This window comes from Salvelinus alpinus, chromosome 23, assembly GCF_045679555.1.
Source record: "Salvelinus alpinus chromosome 23, SLU_Salpinus.1, whole genome shotgun sequence".
NCBI lineage: Eukaryota > Metazoa > Chordata > Actinopteri > Salmoniformes > Salmonidae > Salvelinus > Salvelinus alpinus.
The window spans coordinates 36,573,365-36,589,172 of NC_092108.1; the positions used below are offsets into that span (position 1 = coordinate 36,573,365).

General features: G+C 43.5%; 1 protein-coding gene across 1 annotated transcript in view; it reads left to right on the forward strand.

Moving 5' to 3' along the window:
- LOC139550898 (neuropilin-1a-like) overlaps positions 1-15,808 on the forward strand; it is a 51,398-nt gene that overhangs the window by 13,058 nt on the left and 22,532 nt on the right. Inside the window, exons 3-4 of the mRNA XM_071362142.1 lie at positions 12,437-12,618; positions 15,281-15,508. Coding sequence (XP_071218243.1) covers positions 12,437-12,618; positions 15,281-15,508 — 410 coding nt within the window. The remainder of the gene's footprint in view (positions 1-12,436; positions 12,619-15,280; positions 15,509-15,808) is intronic.

Consider the following 15,808-nt stretch of genomic DNA (forward strand, 5'->3'; position numbering starts at 1 on the left):
GGTCTGATGAAACAAAAATATAACTCTTTGGTCATAATGACCATCCTTATGTTTGGAGGAAAAAGGGGGAGGCTTGCAAGCCGAAGAACACCATCCCAACCGTGAAGCACGGGGGTGGCAGCATCATGTTGTGGGGGTGCTTTGCACTTCACAAAATAGAGGGCATCATGATGGAAAATTATGTGAATATATTGAAGCAACATCTCAAGACATCAGTCAGGAAGTTAAAGCTTGGTCGCAAATGGGTCTTCCAAATGGACAATGATGCCAAGCATACTTCCAAAGGACAACAAAGTCAAGGTATTGGAGTGGCCATCACAAAGCCCTGACCTCAATCCTATAGAAAATGTGTGGGCAGAACTGAAAAAGCGTGTGCAAGCAAGGAGGCCTACAAACCTGACTCAGTTACACCAGCTCTGTCAGGAGGAATGGGCCAAAATTCACCCAACTTATTGTGGGAAGCTTGTGGAAGGCTACCCAAAACGTTTGACCCAAGTTAAACAATTTAAAGGCAATGCTACCAAATACTAATTGAGTGTATGTAAACTTCTGACCCACTGGGATTGTGATGAAAGAAATAAAAGCTGAAATAAATCATTCTCTCTACTATTATTGTCACGTCCTGTCAGGACCCGGTGCGAGAAACAGTCACTAATAATCGTCAGAACCCAGAAGATGAGGCAGACACAGCAGTACTAGAGATGGTGGTTTAATAAAGAACAAAATCTTCAGGCAAAGAAACTAAATCCACAATGTCCAAAAATAAAGCCAAAAGGCACAAAATGGAAATCCTCCAAAATACAAAAGAAACTCCACAAAGTGGTAAAAAACAGCAGGGAAAAACAAACCTCAAAAGACTACTCAAATAATACACAAGAACTAAACCAGAGAACCTCTGGAAAATCCAACAAGAGAAATCTCTGAATAAAACAAGGCTTGGGCTGGGGCTGGGTGCTAACTTACAAACACTGAGCAAGGAACTAAGGAACACACAGGGTTTAAATACTAACAAGGGAATGACCTACAGGTGCAAACAATAATTAGAGCAAGAAAAACAAAAGGTACAAAAAAGGTGCAATGGGGACATCTAGTGACCAAAACCCGAACAGTCTTGGCCAAAACCTGACACGTCCGTTGTTGGAATGAGACCAAGGTGCAGCGTGGTAGGCGTACATTTTACTTTTATTTTAAATGACACCAAAAAACAACAAAACGAACGTAAAGCCATATGCAGTGCAGAAAGCAACTACACACAAACAAGATCCCACAATCTAAGGTGGGAAAAAGGGCTGCCTAAGTATGATCCCCAATCAGAGACAACGATAGACAGCTGCCTCTGATTCGGAACCATACCCGGCCAACAAAGAAATAGAAAAACTAGAATACACACCCAAATCACACCCTGACCTAACCAAATAGACAAATAAAAAGGCTCAATAAAGTCAGGGCGTGACAGTTATTCTGACATTTCACATTCTTAAAATGAAGTGGTGATCCTAACTGACCTAAAACAGGGAATTTGTACTAGGATTAAATGTCAGGAATTGTGAAAAACTGAGTTTAAACGTATTTGGCTAAGGTGTATGTAAACTCCCGATTTCAACTGTATGTTTAACTCTGTATAACCCATGTCCTTCCTCTATTAGGGCAAAGTGCACTCCAAGCATTTTTTCCCCTGCACAGTGGCACTGCCAGCCTGTTTTCATCTTGGGACAATGATCTTTGTGAACTGTGAACTTCACGACTGGGTTTCACTGAATAGCCACATAACTTGGAATCACTTACATAAACATGACAGGAGGGTGTGAGTCCCAAATGGCACCCTATTCACTATATAGAAGTCCAATGGGCCCTGGTCAAAAGTAGTCCACTAAACAGGGAATAGGATGCCATTTGAGATGCACAAATAATGAACCATGCTGTGTATAAGTCTGGCTTCCTCCAGAGGACTTCTGTCTTAAGCAGCAAACATTCGCTTGATATATAAATAGGTATTAGCTGTTCTATAATCGTGATTTTGAGCAATTGTTTTCCTTGTTATTTCTCAAGACTGTTGTCATGATTGTTTGGATGGGTTTTCCAAAGCAAATGTAGTCACTCACATTGGCTTAAACCAGACGAAACACTGTGGTGTGTCCCAAATGGAACCTTATTCCCTTTATAGTGCATTACATTTGTGGGCTCTGGTTAAAAGAAGTGCACTATAATAGGGTGCCATTTGAGACGGAACACTGTGTGTGTTCTGTTTACCCACACACAGACAATGGATGTAAAATGTGCTCTTCAGTCATCTTCATTCTAAAGTGCATTTTAGTAATCAGAGCATCAGAGGTCCTTTGCCTCCCTACTGATCAGCGGGCTGCAGTGCTGCACAGCCAAATGAAAACACATGTCAGATTAAGGCCTAACGAGCAGATTAACGAGGAGAGAGTTTAGACAAAACTCAGATTCAGAGCAGTGCTGCACTGCGATCTCACAGCTGCTATCCCTCCCTGGATTTACAGAACAGAAAGCGCCCACTTCCAGATGTCTTCAGGACTTAGTAAATGCCTCGAGTCACAAGAACTGCGTACCAGACCTGGGTTGAAGTACTCTTTGAAATGATTTCAAATACTTAATCTGTGCTTGATTGACCTTGCCTGGTTTAAATACACCAGTAGAACTGTAGCACACCCAGCTCATCTGTCACTCCAGGCAGCCTAGAGCAAACGTTCAAAATATTTGAAAGGTTTCAAATAGTATTTGAACCCAGGACCTGCTGTCTACAGCATGTTTGTACAAAGCCTGTCCCCCTTGACAGTGAAAGTTCACTGTGAATAGTCATATTGTCCTATTAACGTGTAGACTTTTGAGATACCATGGTAACATGATGTGTATGCGTGTCTGTGCTAACAACGATCATGAGACACTGAACAACAAACAGCCAAATATAGCAACCTGGTCTCAGAGCATTTCATTTTTTTTTTTTGTAAATCCGAGACACTCCATTTAGTATGATATGTTACGTTTTGTATGTTTTGTACTCATTTGTGGATGTCCATCATCCATTTTGTATGATATATAAAAAATTACAATTTGTATGATATGTTAAGAATTTGCTAAAAGGACAATATTTTACGAATTTGCTAAAATTATAATATGCTACGAATTTGCAAAATATATGATATGTTACGAATTATAATTTGTTGTGGCTAACATTAGCTAGGCTAGGGGTTAGCATTAGGGGAATAGGGTTAAGGTTAGGAGTTAAGTTAAAGGGGAAGGGTTAGCTAAAAGTAGTTGAAAGTTGCTAATTAAGCTAAAATGCTAAAGTTGTCCATTATGAGATTCAAACATGCAACCTTTGAGTTGCTAGATGTTCGGGTTATACACCCACCCGTCCACCCTGACCAACCACTGACCATTCGTTTTTACCTTACCTTCTGTCTTATGTAATCATACCAAACATAATACATCAAACTAATTTGAGTGTCCCAGATTTAGCTTTACTATGTTATGTCTAATCTATGAGACAAAGCTGAAAATGGTGCAATAGTGCCTTTTACTCTGTTTGGATCATGTGATTCTAGCTTTAGGGGATTTTAGAGTGGACAAAAAAAGGCCATAGGAATGCAGGGAGACGTCTTGCTGCTGAGGTCAGGATCTCTAAGGGGTCAAAGGTGAGTCAGACGGTTGCCCATTTAGAGTGTCCTCAGTTAAAGGGAGGATGAGAGGATAAGCCAGTGGTCTATATCACTTCAGCATAGCAGAGGCTGCGTCTCAAATGGTACCCTATTCCCTATACAGTGCACTACATTTGACCAGGGCCCATAGGGCTCTGGTCAAAAGTAGTGCACTCTATAGGGAATAGTGTGACAGATTGGAAGACAGATAGGAACCCAGGTTTAGGGTTAGCCGTCCACCAACAGCAGGGACCCTGGTGGAGAATAACTCTCTATCACGAGTGGCATGGAGGAATGCAGTCTAAGGCACTGTATCACAGTGCAAGAGGCGTCACTACTATGCCTTGTATCTGCTCCTAACGCAACACAAGGCCCTCAGGCTGACCACCAAGTCTGTCTGAACTCATAAAGCAGCATTGTTTATTAGGCGGGACCGGAAAGGACCAATGATATGCACTGAGTGTACAAAACATTAAGAATACCTTCCTTATACCTTTCCAAGCCAAACTGTCATATTATAACCGCTAACCGCTACACACAGCCTACATCGTTAATGTCACCATATTAGGTAACCTTGTCACCATATTAGGTAACATCATAGTTATTTAACATAGCTACTAGAAGTAATGCGTTAGTAAACCCGCTACAATCATGCAGCACAGTGTACAGTCAGCAAGCAGTTTAGCAGTTACACCGTCGGGCCCCGTTGGCAATAAATTAATAAAACCAAAAGTTTACCTTGACTTGGAAGAGTTCCAGTGTTGGATAGCCTTAGCCAGCTAGCTAACATAGCATCCCTCTCTGTTTGAGATTGGTGTTGGAGTAGGATAAACTAGCTAGCTGCATTCACTAACTAAGTGAAAGTGGGATTATTATTTTTTTATACAAAATATGAAATCTCTCACTCTTGCTTCTCCTTAATTTGTTAAGAAATGCATTTGTTCAAAACTGTTCAACTATTGTCTTTCTCTCTCTTTGAGTCAACTGCTCACCACATTTTGTGCACTACAGTGCTAGCTAGCTGGAGCTTATGCTTTCAGTACTGGATTCATTCTCTGATCCTTTGATTAGGCAGACAACATGCCAGTTCATGCTGCAAGAACTCTGATAGGTTGGAGGACATTCTCCAGAAGTTGTCATAACGACTGTGTAAGTCTATGGAAGGGGGTGAGAACCATGAGCCTCCTAGGTTTTGTATTGAAGTCAATGTATCCAGAGGAGGACGGAAACTAGCTGTCCTCCGGCTACACCATGGTACAGAGCTACTGTAGACTTTTATTGTTTTAATCAATTATTTGATGACGTGAATATATTTAGTATAGTTTTATCCTAAAAGGATAACATTTTTAATGTTTCTCTATTTTTATTTTTATGAAATTCACTGAGGAGGATGGTCCTCCCTTTCCTCCTGAGGAGCCTCCACTGACTCCAACGCTTCCCACAGTTGTGTCAAGTTGGCTGGATGTCCTTTGTGTGCTGGACCATTCTTGATACACACAACAAACTTGTTGGAGTTCTTGACACAAACCGGTGTGCCTGGCACCTACTTCCATACCCTGTTCAAACGCACTTAAATATTTTGTCTTGCCCATTCACCCTCTGAATGGTACACATACACAGTCCATATCTCAATTGTCTCAAGGCTTAAAAATACTTATCCCCTTCATCTAGACTGATTGAAGTGGATTTAACAAGTGACATCAATAGGGGATCGTAGCTTTCACCTGGATTCACCTGGTCAGTCTACGTCATGGAGAGAGCAGGTGTTCATAATGTACATGATATACAGCGGGCACTGTTTTGAAGCCACCGTGTCTCCATGTTGGTTCTCCCTCTCCATTGTGAAAAAGATTTTGGAAGCTATGGATATGCATTTATTAATGTCTACATTTATTTTTGCCACGTTTATTCTTTTAGACACCTTATTGCATACGTTTAAATTATATAATGTGAGCTAAACATAAAAATAAAATCTTAAATACATGTCATTTTGTCCTAGAATTCCATTAATTCCTATGGAGGACTGCTCCTACTGAGGTGTACCAATATGGCCGACAAGTGACTTCAAAACGCATCTCATTGGCCAATACATAGCATCAGTAATCTAGTGTTTATATACATCATTGGAGAGGACAGCATACGTCTTGAATATTTGACTCATTCTCCATACGACTGTGGAGGAGTTGGAGATTAGAACTGTGTCCCAAATGGCACCCTATTCCCTGTATAGTGCACTACTTCTGACCAGAGCCCTATGGGCCGTGGTCAAAAGTAGTGCACTAGAATCGTAAATAGGGTGCTGTTTGGGATGGAGATCAGATCCCCTGTCCCCCCGGCCACTCAACGGCTTGTAATTAGGAAGGACTAGAGGACTATCTATCACCACTGACTACACCTGTATCAAAACAGAACAGGCAGTGGACTGGAGTACAGCTGTAGTCTAAAAATAAGAGGTACTGCTGTGTGGCAGCCTGCCCATGTGGATAGAAGAGAGTGGACATGGTCTGGTCACTCTTGTGAGTCAACTCAAAGGTGTTTGTGTTTTTTAGGTGTGCAGTGTAGAAATGGATTATTGACATCTTTCTAATGACCGCCAGGACAAACATTAATGTATTGATAAGTATGTTGTTGTGCTATAATATGGATGAAAAAGAGCCTTGATCACCAATCATCATGAGGATTCCAGTCACCATGTTTGTGTTTCCATCTCGGGGTCAGTCAGACACTACAAGGCTGAAACAGAGGTGTTTGTGGCCAGCCGGCTGGAATCACACAGCCCAGTAAACCCCATTAGGGAACACTGCTTTTCTTTCAGAGAGAAGGTGACAGTAACAGCCTGTTCCATCCTCTGTTTGTCTGTCTGCCTGTCTGTCTATCTGTCCGGAATGCGTTCCAAGTGGCACCTATTCCCTACATGGGCCCTGGTCAAAAGTAGTGCACCATATAGGGAATAGGGTGCTATTTGGGATGCAGACTTTGTCTGTCAAGCTGAGCGGGCAGGAGGCCATTGCCAGGGGAGGTTGAGAGGAGGTTGAGGTGGTGAGTTTGAGGTAATTAACATCATATGTTTTGTGGGAGTGGGTTCCGTCTCTGTGAGGTATGTCCCCTCAGGCTCAGGCAGAAAGAGGTGATAAACTTGTCTTGGTGACAAATACTAAAACCATGTCAAAACGCGGCCAGACTGACAGAGTGTTTATTGCTTTCGCTTAACTCATTTAAAGGTGTAGAAGAGTAGACGGTGTGTCATCTGACAAAGGGCTCTTTTCCCGTTTTACTCTCAAAGGTATATACATTTCATTTTCAGTATTTAGACTTGGGTACACCCTTTAAATGCTTGTTTAACCTAAACGGTACACTGACTGAGGCATTTGGTATAGTGACACATTTAAGTGGTTGGCCCCCCAGGTTCTATTTGACTGTATTTGTTCAAGGCCTGAACGGACAGGTATTTTGTTACGTTGTGCTCATTAACAGTGGCTTACGCTGTTTCTAGACACCTTAGCTAGACCCGTAAAATGACGCTCCGTTGTTGAAGACCCAGGTAATTATGGTACGTTGTTCGTCGACACCCAGCAGGTGAGGATCTCCTGCGCGTGGTCGACATTTGCTATGTCCTGTCTTGTCCTTAAGGGAATCTGTCTGTTATCCTCTGCCTATGTACATTGTGTAGCTTATGATCACCTATAAAAACACATGGCCGTTAATACATCAGGCAAGAGATCCTCCTAATCAAACAATACCATCAATCAAACTCCAAACATAAAACATACAGGAATTATGACGGCAATCTTTGCACCTGACTAGTTTATTGGTCACAGACAGTCACAGCTTAGGGCATAAAATGTGTTTCCAATGTTTAAATGAACACTGCATTATAAAATCTATTCATTCTGTTCACAGCAGCTTTATTTGACCTGTGGGAAGCGTTTTAAGTGGCCTCTTGTAAAGCACTAGTGCCTAGCACTTCAGTGATGTTGTGTATGTATGCCATTTTTATTCATTTGCATCATGCCCCACTCAGATGGACTCGTAAAAGCAGCACCATGGGGAGATAGAATGCAGATGGCTATACAGACCTGACCTGGGGCTTTCATTGCTCACTGAGACAGCCCTATTAACCAACCAAAAATCTATCCTCACACCCTTGTTAAATAGACTACTTTCCCCCTTATTGTCCAGTAGAATTGCTGGTTAGGTTATTCATGCCCTCTTAGGAGAATGGTCTGGTAAGTGCTTTGCTTTGGTTCACTACAAATACACACACACACTACAATAGAAAGTCCATCTGGGGCTTAAAACAGTAGTAACTTTCTCGTCCTAAAGTAAGGACTTCCTTAACAACTGAATGTGATAGTCTAACACAATAATTGTCCTCCTATATCATATATCTTATTACCATTTGGACTATGCTAGTTGTGTTACCTTACCCTCCCCACGGCTATATTCTCTCCGTCATCTATCATCTGGAAGGCATCATGGGAACGTTTACAAGCCCGGCCAGCTTTTCTTTACTTGCACGCACACCACACACACACACACACACACACACACACACACACACACACACACACACACACACACACACACACACACACACACACACACACACACACACACACACACACACACACACACACACACACACACACACACACACACACACACACACACACACACACACACACACACACACACACACACACACACACACACACACACACACACACACACACACACACACACACGCACGCACGCACGCACACACACACAAAATACACGCTGGGAATAAATCTGTGTGCCTGCAAGGCTAGCAGCCTCCCTCCATCCTCTCCTCTCGCTAGAGAAGTCAAGTCATTAGTGATTCCACTGGCAAAGCCACGCTCAGGGTTAATTCAGCCTGCGGTGTCAAACAGGCTGGAAACTGGAAACTGTCAATGGACGGACACACTCTGTCTGAGTCTCAGCTGGGTCCTGCTGCAGGGCAGATGGAAAAATGTCTCATCAGACACAGTCAGACATACCGTTAGCCAGACACAGCTGTAACACCATTGCCAGAGACAGAGACACACTTCCAGGACAAACTCACTCACTCCTAGTCACTCCCCCGGCCCTAAAATTAGATGCAACCCTACAGATGGTGTGTCTTAGTACAGAATGCAACACTGTGCCTCCCTGCTGGTGCAGACAGACACCAACCTCTCTCTCTTTCTCTTTCTCTTTTGTCTTTCTCTCTCTCTTTCTCTTTCTCTTTCTCTTTTGTCTCTTTCTCTTTTGTCTCTCTTTCTCTTTCTCTTTTGTCTCTCTTTCTCTTTCTCTTTTGTCTCTCTTTCTCTTTCTCTTTTGTCTCTCTTTCTCTTTTGTCTCTCTCTCTCTCTCTCTCTCTCTCTCTCTCTCTCTCTCTCTCTCCCCATCTCCTCGTCCTCCCACCCCCACTCCGTTAGCAGTTCATTTGGTCCAAGCAGCTGAGGAGGATGAGCAACCCCATCCTTCCTCCTCCATTTCCACACAGGCAGCAAAAAGAACCCACAGTGAATCCTACAGGGAAATTAAAAAGAGGAGAGGTGGAACCCTTCATTGGTGATCTCTAATCCACCCGAGGATGGGGAGGTTTTTTGGGAGTGGGACAGAGACAGCCGTCGTCATCAAGTCTGCTTAGACAGCAGTCATGGGATTAGAAAGAGACAACTACACAGGATTCAGAAAATACTAATTCACCCTTGAGTACCATCCAGTACTTGCAGTGTTGCTGTTTTCATTTTACACATTGATCCCATTATGTGAGATCCGTGGGGTAAACAAAACGGTTAGTGTGTTCACATTGATTCATGTGGTTAGAGTAGACACTATTGGTTCACGTGTTGGCCATGTGTTAGCAGGCTGGGTTACAAAGATATACTATCTTACGCACACACACACACACACCCACACACAAACACACACGCCAGAGAGGTGCCTGAGAGCCCAATGAGAGAACAAACCTGGCCTCTAGTAGTTGCCTGGAAAAGGGCATTGTCTAAAACCTCACGTCAACAGCTTTTTACAAGGGCTTGTGTTCTTAGCCATGAGAAAACAACTTGTCCACAGAGAGAAATTCCTCTGCCAATGTACCATGATGGGGCTGTCTACGTACAGAATCAAACTCCTGGGCAAACTTGCTGATGAAGTAGCTGTGTGTAAAGCCTAGGATACATCCCAAATGGCATCCTATTCCCTATATAGTGCACTACTTTTGACCCGGGCCCTGGTCAAAAGTAGTGCACTACATAGGGAATAGGGTGCCATTTGGGGCGTAGCCCTAGTCTTATTTTTGCAGGCCAGGCAGAGGCTGTTTCCACAGCTGGCTCAGAAAGGAAAAGGGTTGTTGGCTCGGCTGTGCCTGGAAAAAAAGTAGTATGTTCTCCAGCAGGCACCATGAGCTCACCATTTCATCTCCACATTTCACACACATACACACGGTCACACATGAGAGAGAGAGTACCTTCACAGTTCACACCCAATTACGTGTAATTGAATTAGCTACAGTATAAAACAGAAGGGTTGGGGTTGGGTTAATCTCTTGTGGACAGATTCACGTTAAACGGGAGTGACAACTTTCGCGAGAGCTTTACTTCTGGGTAACCAAAATTAGGGTAGGGTTATCCTCCGCTTGTTCTCAAACACTCACACACAGACATTACAGTACACACACAAACATGTACACACATTCTAGTACTGTAGAGATTAGAGAATTATCTTTGTTAGCTGACCCAGAGTGGTAGGGCACGATAATGCATGAGCCGATAATTCATATGAGCTGATAATGTATGAGGCAATAATGTATGGGGCTGTAATGTACGAGCCGACAATGTATGAGGCGATAATGTATGGGGCGATAATGCATGAGCTGATCATGTATGAGGCGATAATGTTTGAGGTGATAATGTGTGAGGTGATATTGTCTGAGGTTCCCATGGAACACTGATAACAGAGGTAGATGAAGTCACCCCCGTAGCATACTGCTCCGTGGGAGTACAAACGTTCTCATGTTTCCTCATCTTCATTGTCTTGTTATTATAACCCTCCCAGTGGGTATAGACCCTCAGTAGTTACCTCAACTCCCATATCATCCATCCATAGCATTCCACAACTGTCTTTTCATCTCAGTAGATTGAGGGCGTGTGGTCAAATCTCTAAACCTAACAAAGGAGTTGGGTTTAAGGAGCATAGCTATTGTATGATTAACCCAAACCGCTGTCTGAGTTGGTCTTGGAATGACGCTATGTGCAACATAGCCTGGAATCCAAACTGATTATTGTTTCCGTATTGTTTGATCAACTCTGGGGCCTTTTTCCTGAACCAACAGTTGTGTTTGACTCCCCCCTCCACTTTCTAGCTCTAACTTAGCAGATAGCTACTTTATGGAGGAAAAGTATACTTACTATGCCTGTGACATGTGCTTGTCCCACCTAGCTATCTTGGGACGAATGCACTAGCTTTAAGTCGCTTTGGATAAGAGTGTCAGTTAAATAACTAAAATGTAAATGTTAATGTCCAGTCTGAGATTGAAAGGTTGGGGGTTCGATTCCTCATTCACGCTATAGAAACAAGAAATGGGCTCCAGCCCGTTCTTTATTATTATTTTTTAATATATATATATTTTTTAAATCTCCCCAATTTGGTATCCAATTGGTGGTTACAGTCTTGTCTCATCGCTACAACTCCCGTACGGACTCGGGAGAGGCGAAGGTCGAGAGCCGTGCGTCCACCAAAACACAACCCAATCAAGCCGCACTGCTTCTTGACACAATGCCAACTTAACCCGGAAGCCAGCCGCACCAATGTGTCGGAGGAAACACCGAACACCTGGCGACCTTGTCAGTGTGCACTGCACCCGGCCCGCCACAGGAGTCACTAGTGCGTGATGGGACAAGGACATCCACTGCGCCACTCGGGAAGCCTTTCTACGGGTCGTTCTGGCTCTGACAAAGGCTTTATACTACTACTACTACTACTACTACTACTACTACTACTACTACTACTACTACTACTACTGCTACTATTATTGCTGCTGCTACTACTACTACTATTATTGCTGCTACTACTACTACTACTATTATTGCTGCTGCTACTACTACTACTACTACTACTACTATTACTACTACTACTACTACTATTACTACTACTATTATTGCTGCTGCTACTACTACTACTACTATTACTACTACTACTATTACTACTACTACTACTACTACTACTACTACTACTACTACTACTACTACTACTACTACTGCTACTACTACTACTATTATTGCTGCTGCTGCTACTACTACTACTACTACTACTACTACTACTACTACTACTGATACTACTACTACTATTATTGCTGTTGCTGCTACTACTACTACTACTACTACTACTACTATTACTACTACTACTACTACTATTACTACTACTATTACTACTACTACTATTACTATTACTACTACTACTACTACTATTATTGCTGCTGCTGCTACTACTACTACTACTACTATTACTACTACTATTACTACTACTACTACTACTACTACTATTACTACTACTATTATTACTACTACTACTACTATTACTACTACTATTACTACTACTACTATTACTATTACTACTACTACTACTATTACTACTACTACTACTACTACTACTACTACTACTACTACTACTACTACTACTACTACTACCACACTACTGTTAGCTATAGCAGCAGCAGTTTTGTACAGTAAGTCTTACACTGATCCTCTCCTTTGTCCTCTCCTCAGGTATGACTATGTGGAGGTGTTTAACGGTGGGGACGAGAAGACTCCAACCCTGGGGAAGTTCTGTGGGAAGATCGCCCCCTCGCCTATCATCTCAAGCGGCAGCCAGCTTCTCATCAAGTTTGTGTCCGACTACGAAACCCACGGGGCTGGATTCTCCGTACGTTACGAGGTCTTCAAGACAGGTCAGCCTCTTTGGATATGGTGTTGAACCATTTGTAAAGTATTTCTAACTATTATGTGTTATTACTTGTGTCCCTCTGTTCAAATACCTACTTAACGTCTTAGGGGCAAATTCTAACTTCCACTTAAGTCACATGTACACTTAGTGATTCATTGATAGCAACGGGAGACTAAGGGAAAATTAGACTTAAGTGGGAGTAAGGATTTGGAATTAAGAGGCTGAGTCTTCTGTTCAAGGTTTCAAGTCTCACAGAGAGAGAGAGAGAGAGAGAGAGAGAGAGAGAGAGAGAGAGAGAGAGAGAGAGAGAGAGAGAGAGAGAGAGAGAGAGAGAGAGAGAGAGAGAGAGAGAGAGTACCAGACAGGTGCAGGAGACACCAGGCTCATTTAGTTAATGGGCTGTTTGTCATTGGAGGGTTGAGGGTGACCTACACATTAAATGGATGCTCTGGCAAGGATAGGCTGAATCTGAATCTAGAACAGCAGAGGGAGGTAGAGGCGGGGGGAGTTGGGTGGGTTCGCCAAATGTGGTTCGTTTTAACCAAGTGTGCGCCCCAAATGGCACCCTGTTCCCTATATAGTGCACTGTATCTTCAAAAAGTTGTAGTCAAAAGTAGTGCACTATATAGGGTACAAGAGGGTATAATTTGGGACACACCCAAGTGTATGAGTTAGAAATTGGCCCGCCTACATAATCTCATGACATGTTGGATTCCCCTCTTGTCACATTTAAAAATCCATTACATTCGCAAAAGCATATTTCCCTGTTGTTCCCTCTATGGCTCTGCTCCCATTTACGAATGTAATGTATTGTGACAAACCAAGCTACGGCTCTGACTACAAGTCTATCATTACGAAGAGAGAAAGGCAACACTGGAAATGGTCATAAACGGCTCTCGTGATGACGACAAGCACCATTTGTGTTAAAGATAGCATATCGTCAGGGTGACTAATGAATATGGCGGTGTCCCAAATACCGCCCTATTCCCTACATAGTGCACTAATTTCAGCCAGAGCCCTGGTCAAAAGCAGTGCACTCACTATATAGGGAAGAGGGTGTCATTTGGGACACAACAAACAAACGGCGCACATCTGCCCGCCATTGCCAGAGCTCCTCCTCTCATTGACCACATAATATGCATCAATGGTCTTGTAAATGATACACACTGGGTCCTCCACAGAACCGTAAGGCTATATCTGTCTAGCTCTCTCCTCTCACTATCGTTTCACTGCCATTCCTCAAACCAAAAACACGTCTCGTGGTTTTGAAAGACGGCCATTTTTACAGAACCACATCAAACTGTGGCTTAGATAGGGAAGGGTCTCCATCAAAGTGGGTGGAGTTTGGCAGGAGATTAGTTGATGGGCATATGTGCAGGAAAGACACATATCTCTCTCTCTCTCACACACCCACACTCTCTCTCACACCACCCGAGCCAGATCAAAACCCGCCCACTTCTCCTTCGATGCCATTTATCATGTCACCCATGTAAATGACACCACCTGTGTCAACATCAAGGGAGGTAGCGGGAGCGATGTTAGCAAGTTGGCATGTTAGCGAGCGGCACAACTTTCTCTTGCTCTCATGTAACAGAGGTCCACATCTTGCCCGGGCAACACGAGAGGCACATCTCTGTCCTGTGGGCGCAGTGACCCTCATCAACACTGTGCCTCTGTCATCTCGTCTTCCTTACAAATAGCAGTCAATGTTACAACAGTAACCTGGGCTTGCACATGTCCCTTTATGACAGGGGGGAGAGGGTCGACTGACTCCCTGGCTTTTGAACTGAGGTGAACTGTGTCTGTCTTCATAGGCATGTCCTGTACACTGTACTATGCGTTTTGAGCAATGGTTTTGATACAATTGTGTAAAATAATTACACAAAACATTGTGTCACCAGAGTAAACATTTTATCGGAACCGTTGTCTCGAACATGTTGTACATTAGTTGTAGAAGCTGAATGCGTACAGGGGCCAGATAGTTTCTTCAGGCCACTTCTTCAGCAGAGCAACCGTGAAAAGAGCTCTTTAGTCTACACAGTGGGGAGTGGTCTCTTCCTGACTGAGACTCATTGGGGTCTCAATGAGGAGGTGGAGTGAGGGTGATGGTGAGGGGTTTGGTGGGGTGGGTTGTAGTTGGGGTGAGGGATTTGTTGGGGTAGGGTGAAGTTGGGATGAGGGGGTTGTTGGGGTGGGTTGCAGTGGGGGTGAGGGGATTGTTGGGCGACGTCTCCAAAAACAACCCAGAGTGTCTGTGTCTGACTGCAGAAGTCAGTAAATACCAGGCGGTCCCCCCCAGTCAAAACACAGACATAGCCAGCTAGTGGCACCGAGGGTATGACCAATAGGAACAGGCTCAGTGGACACCTCAGTGATAATGGAGTAAATGGACTCAGGGCCCATGAGCCACTTATGACGGTGGCCCGTCAAATAATCCTAAATTACAACATTCTAGTTATGGCAACATATTTCTTGTTTTCAGATCCTCAACTATGATTATTGTTACAGGCATATAAGAATGGAGCTTAATAACAGCATTAATACATTTAATACAAGCTTAAAGACAAAAACCTGCAGCCATTGATGCAAATAGTATTCATCAAAACAGGATAATGACATGCAACGCTTAACATACAATACATATTCCTCTCTCAACTTCTCCGCAGGGCCTGAGTGCTCCAGAAACTTCACCTCGTCCAAAGGCGTTATAAAGACGCCAGGCTTCCCAGACAAGTACCCCAACAACCTGGACTGCACCTTCATGATCATCGCCCCCAAGATGTCCGAGATCGTGGTGGACTTCGACGCGTTCGACATGGAGCCTGACACCACCCCTCCACCCGGGGCACTGTGTCGCTACGACTGGCTGGAGATCTGGGACGGGTTCCCTGCAGGTGAGAAAGGGAGGGAGGGGGGAAATGTGAAGGGCTTGTGTTGAAAAAGAAAGAGACAGAGGAAGAGAATGAAAGAGATCGTAAAAGAGAGAGGTGGAGGAAGAAAGAAAAACATATTTGTCTCGTCAGCCAGCAGTGCAGTTGTTTTCATCCACCAGGCCACACAGATTGATTTAGCACATTAAGGAGACAGGCAGAACCTACACTATTCATGGTCTACAATGATGGTTTTCACTGGAACGCTTTGCCCGGTCTCCATTGTTGTGTGAAGAGGTCTGAAGAGAAGAGGAGGAAATGTAC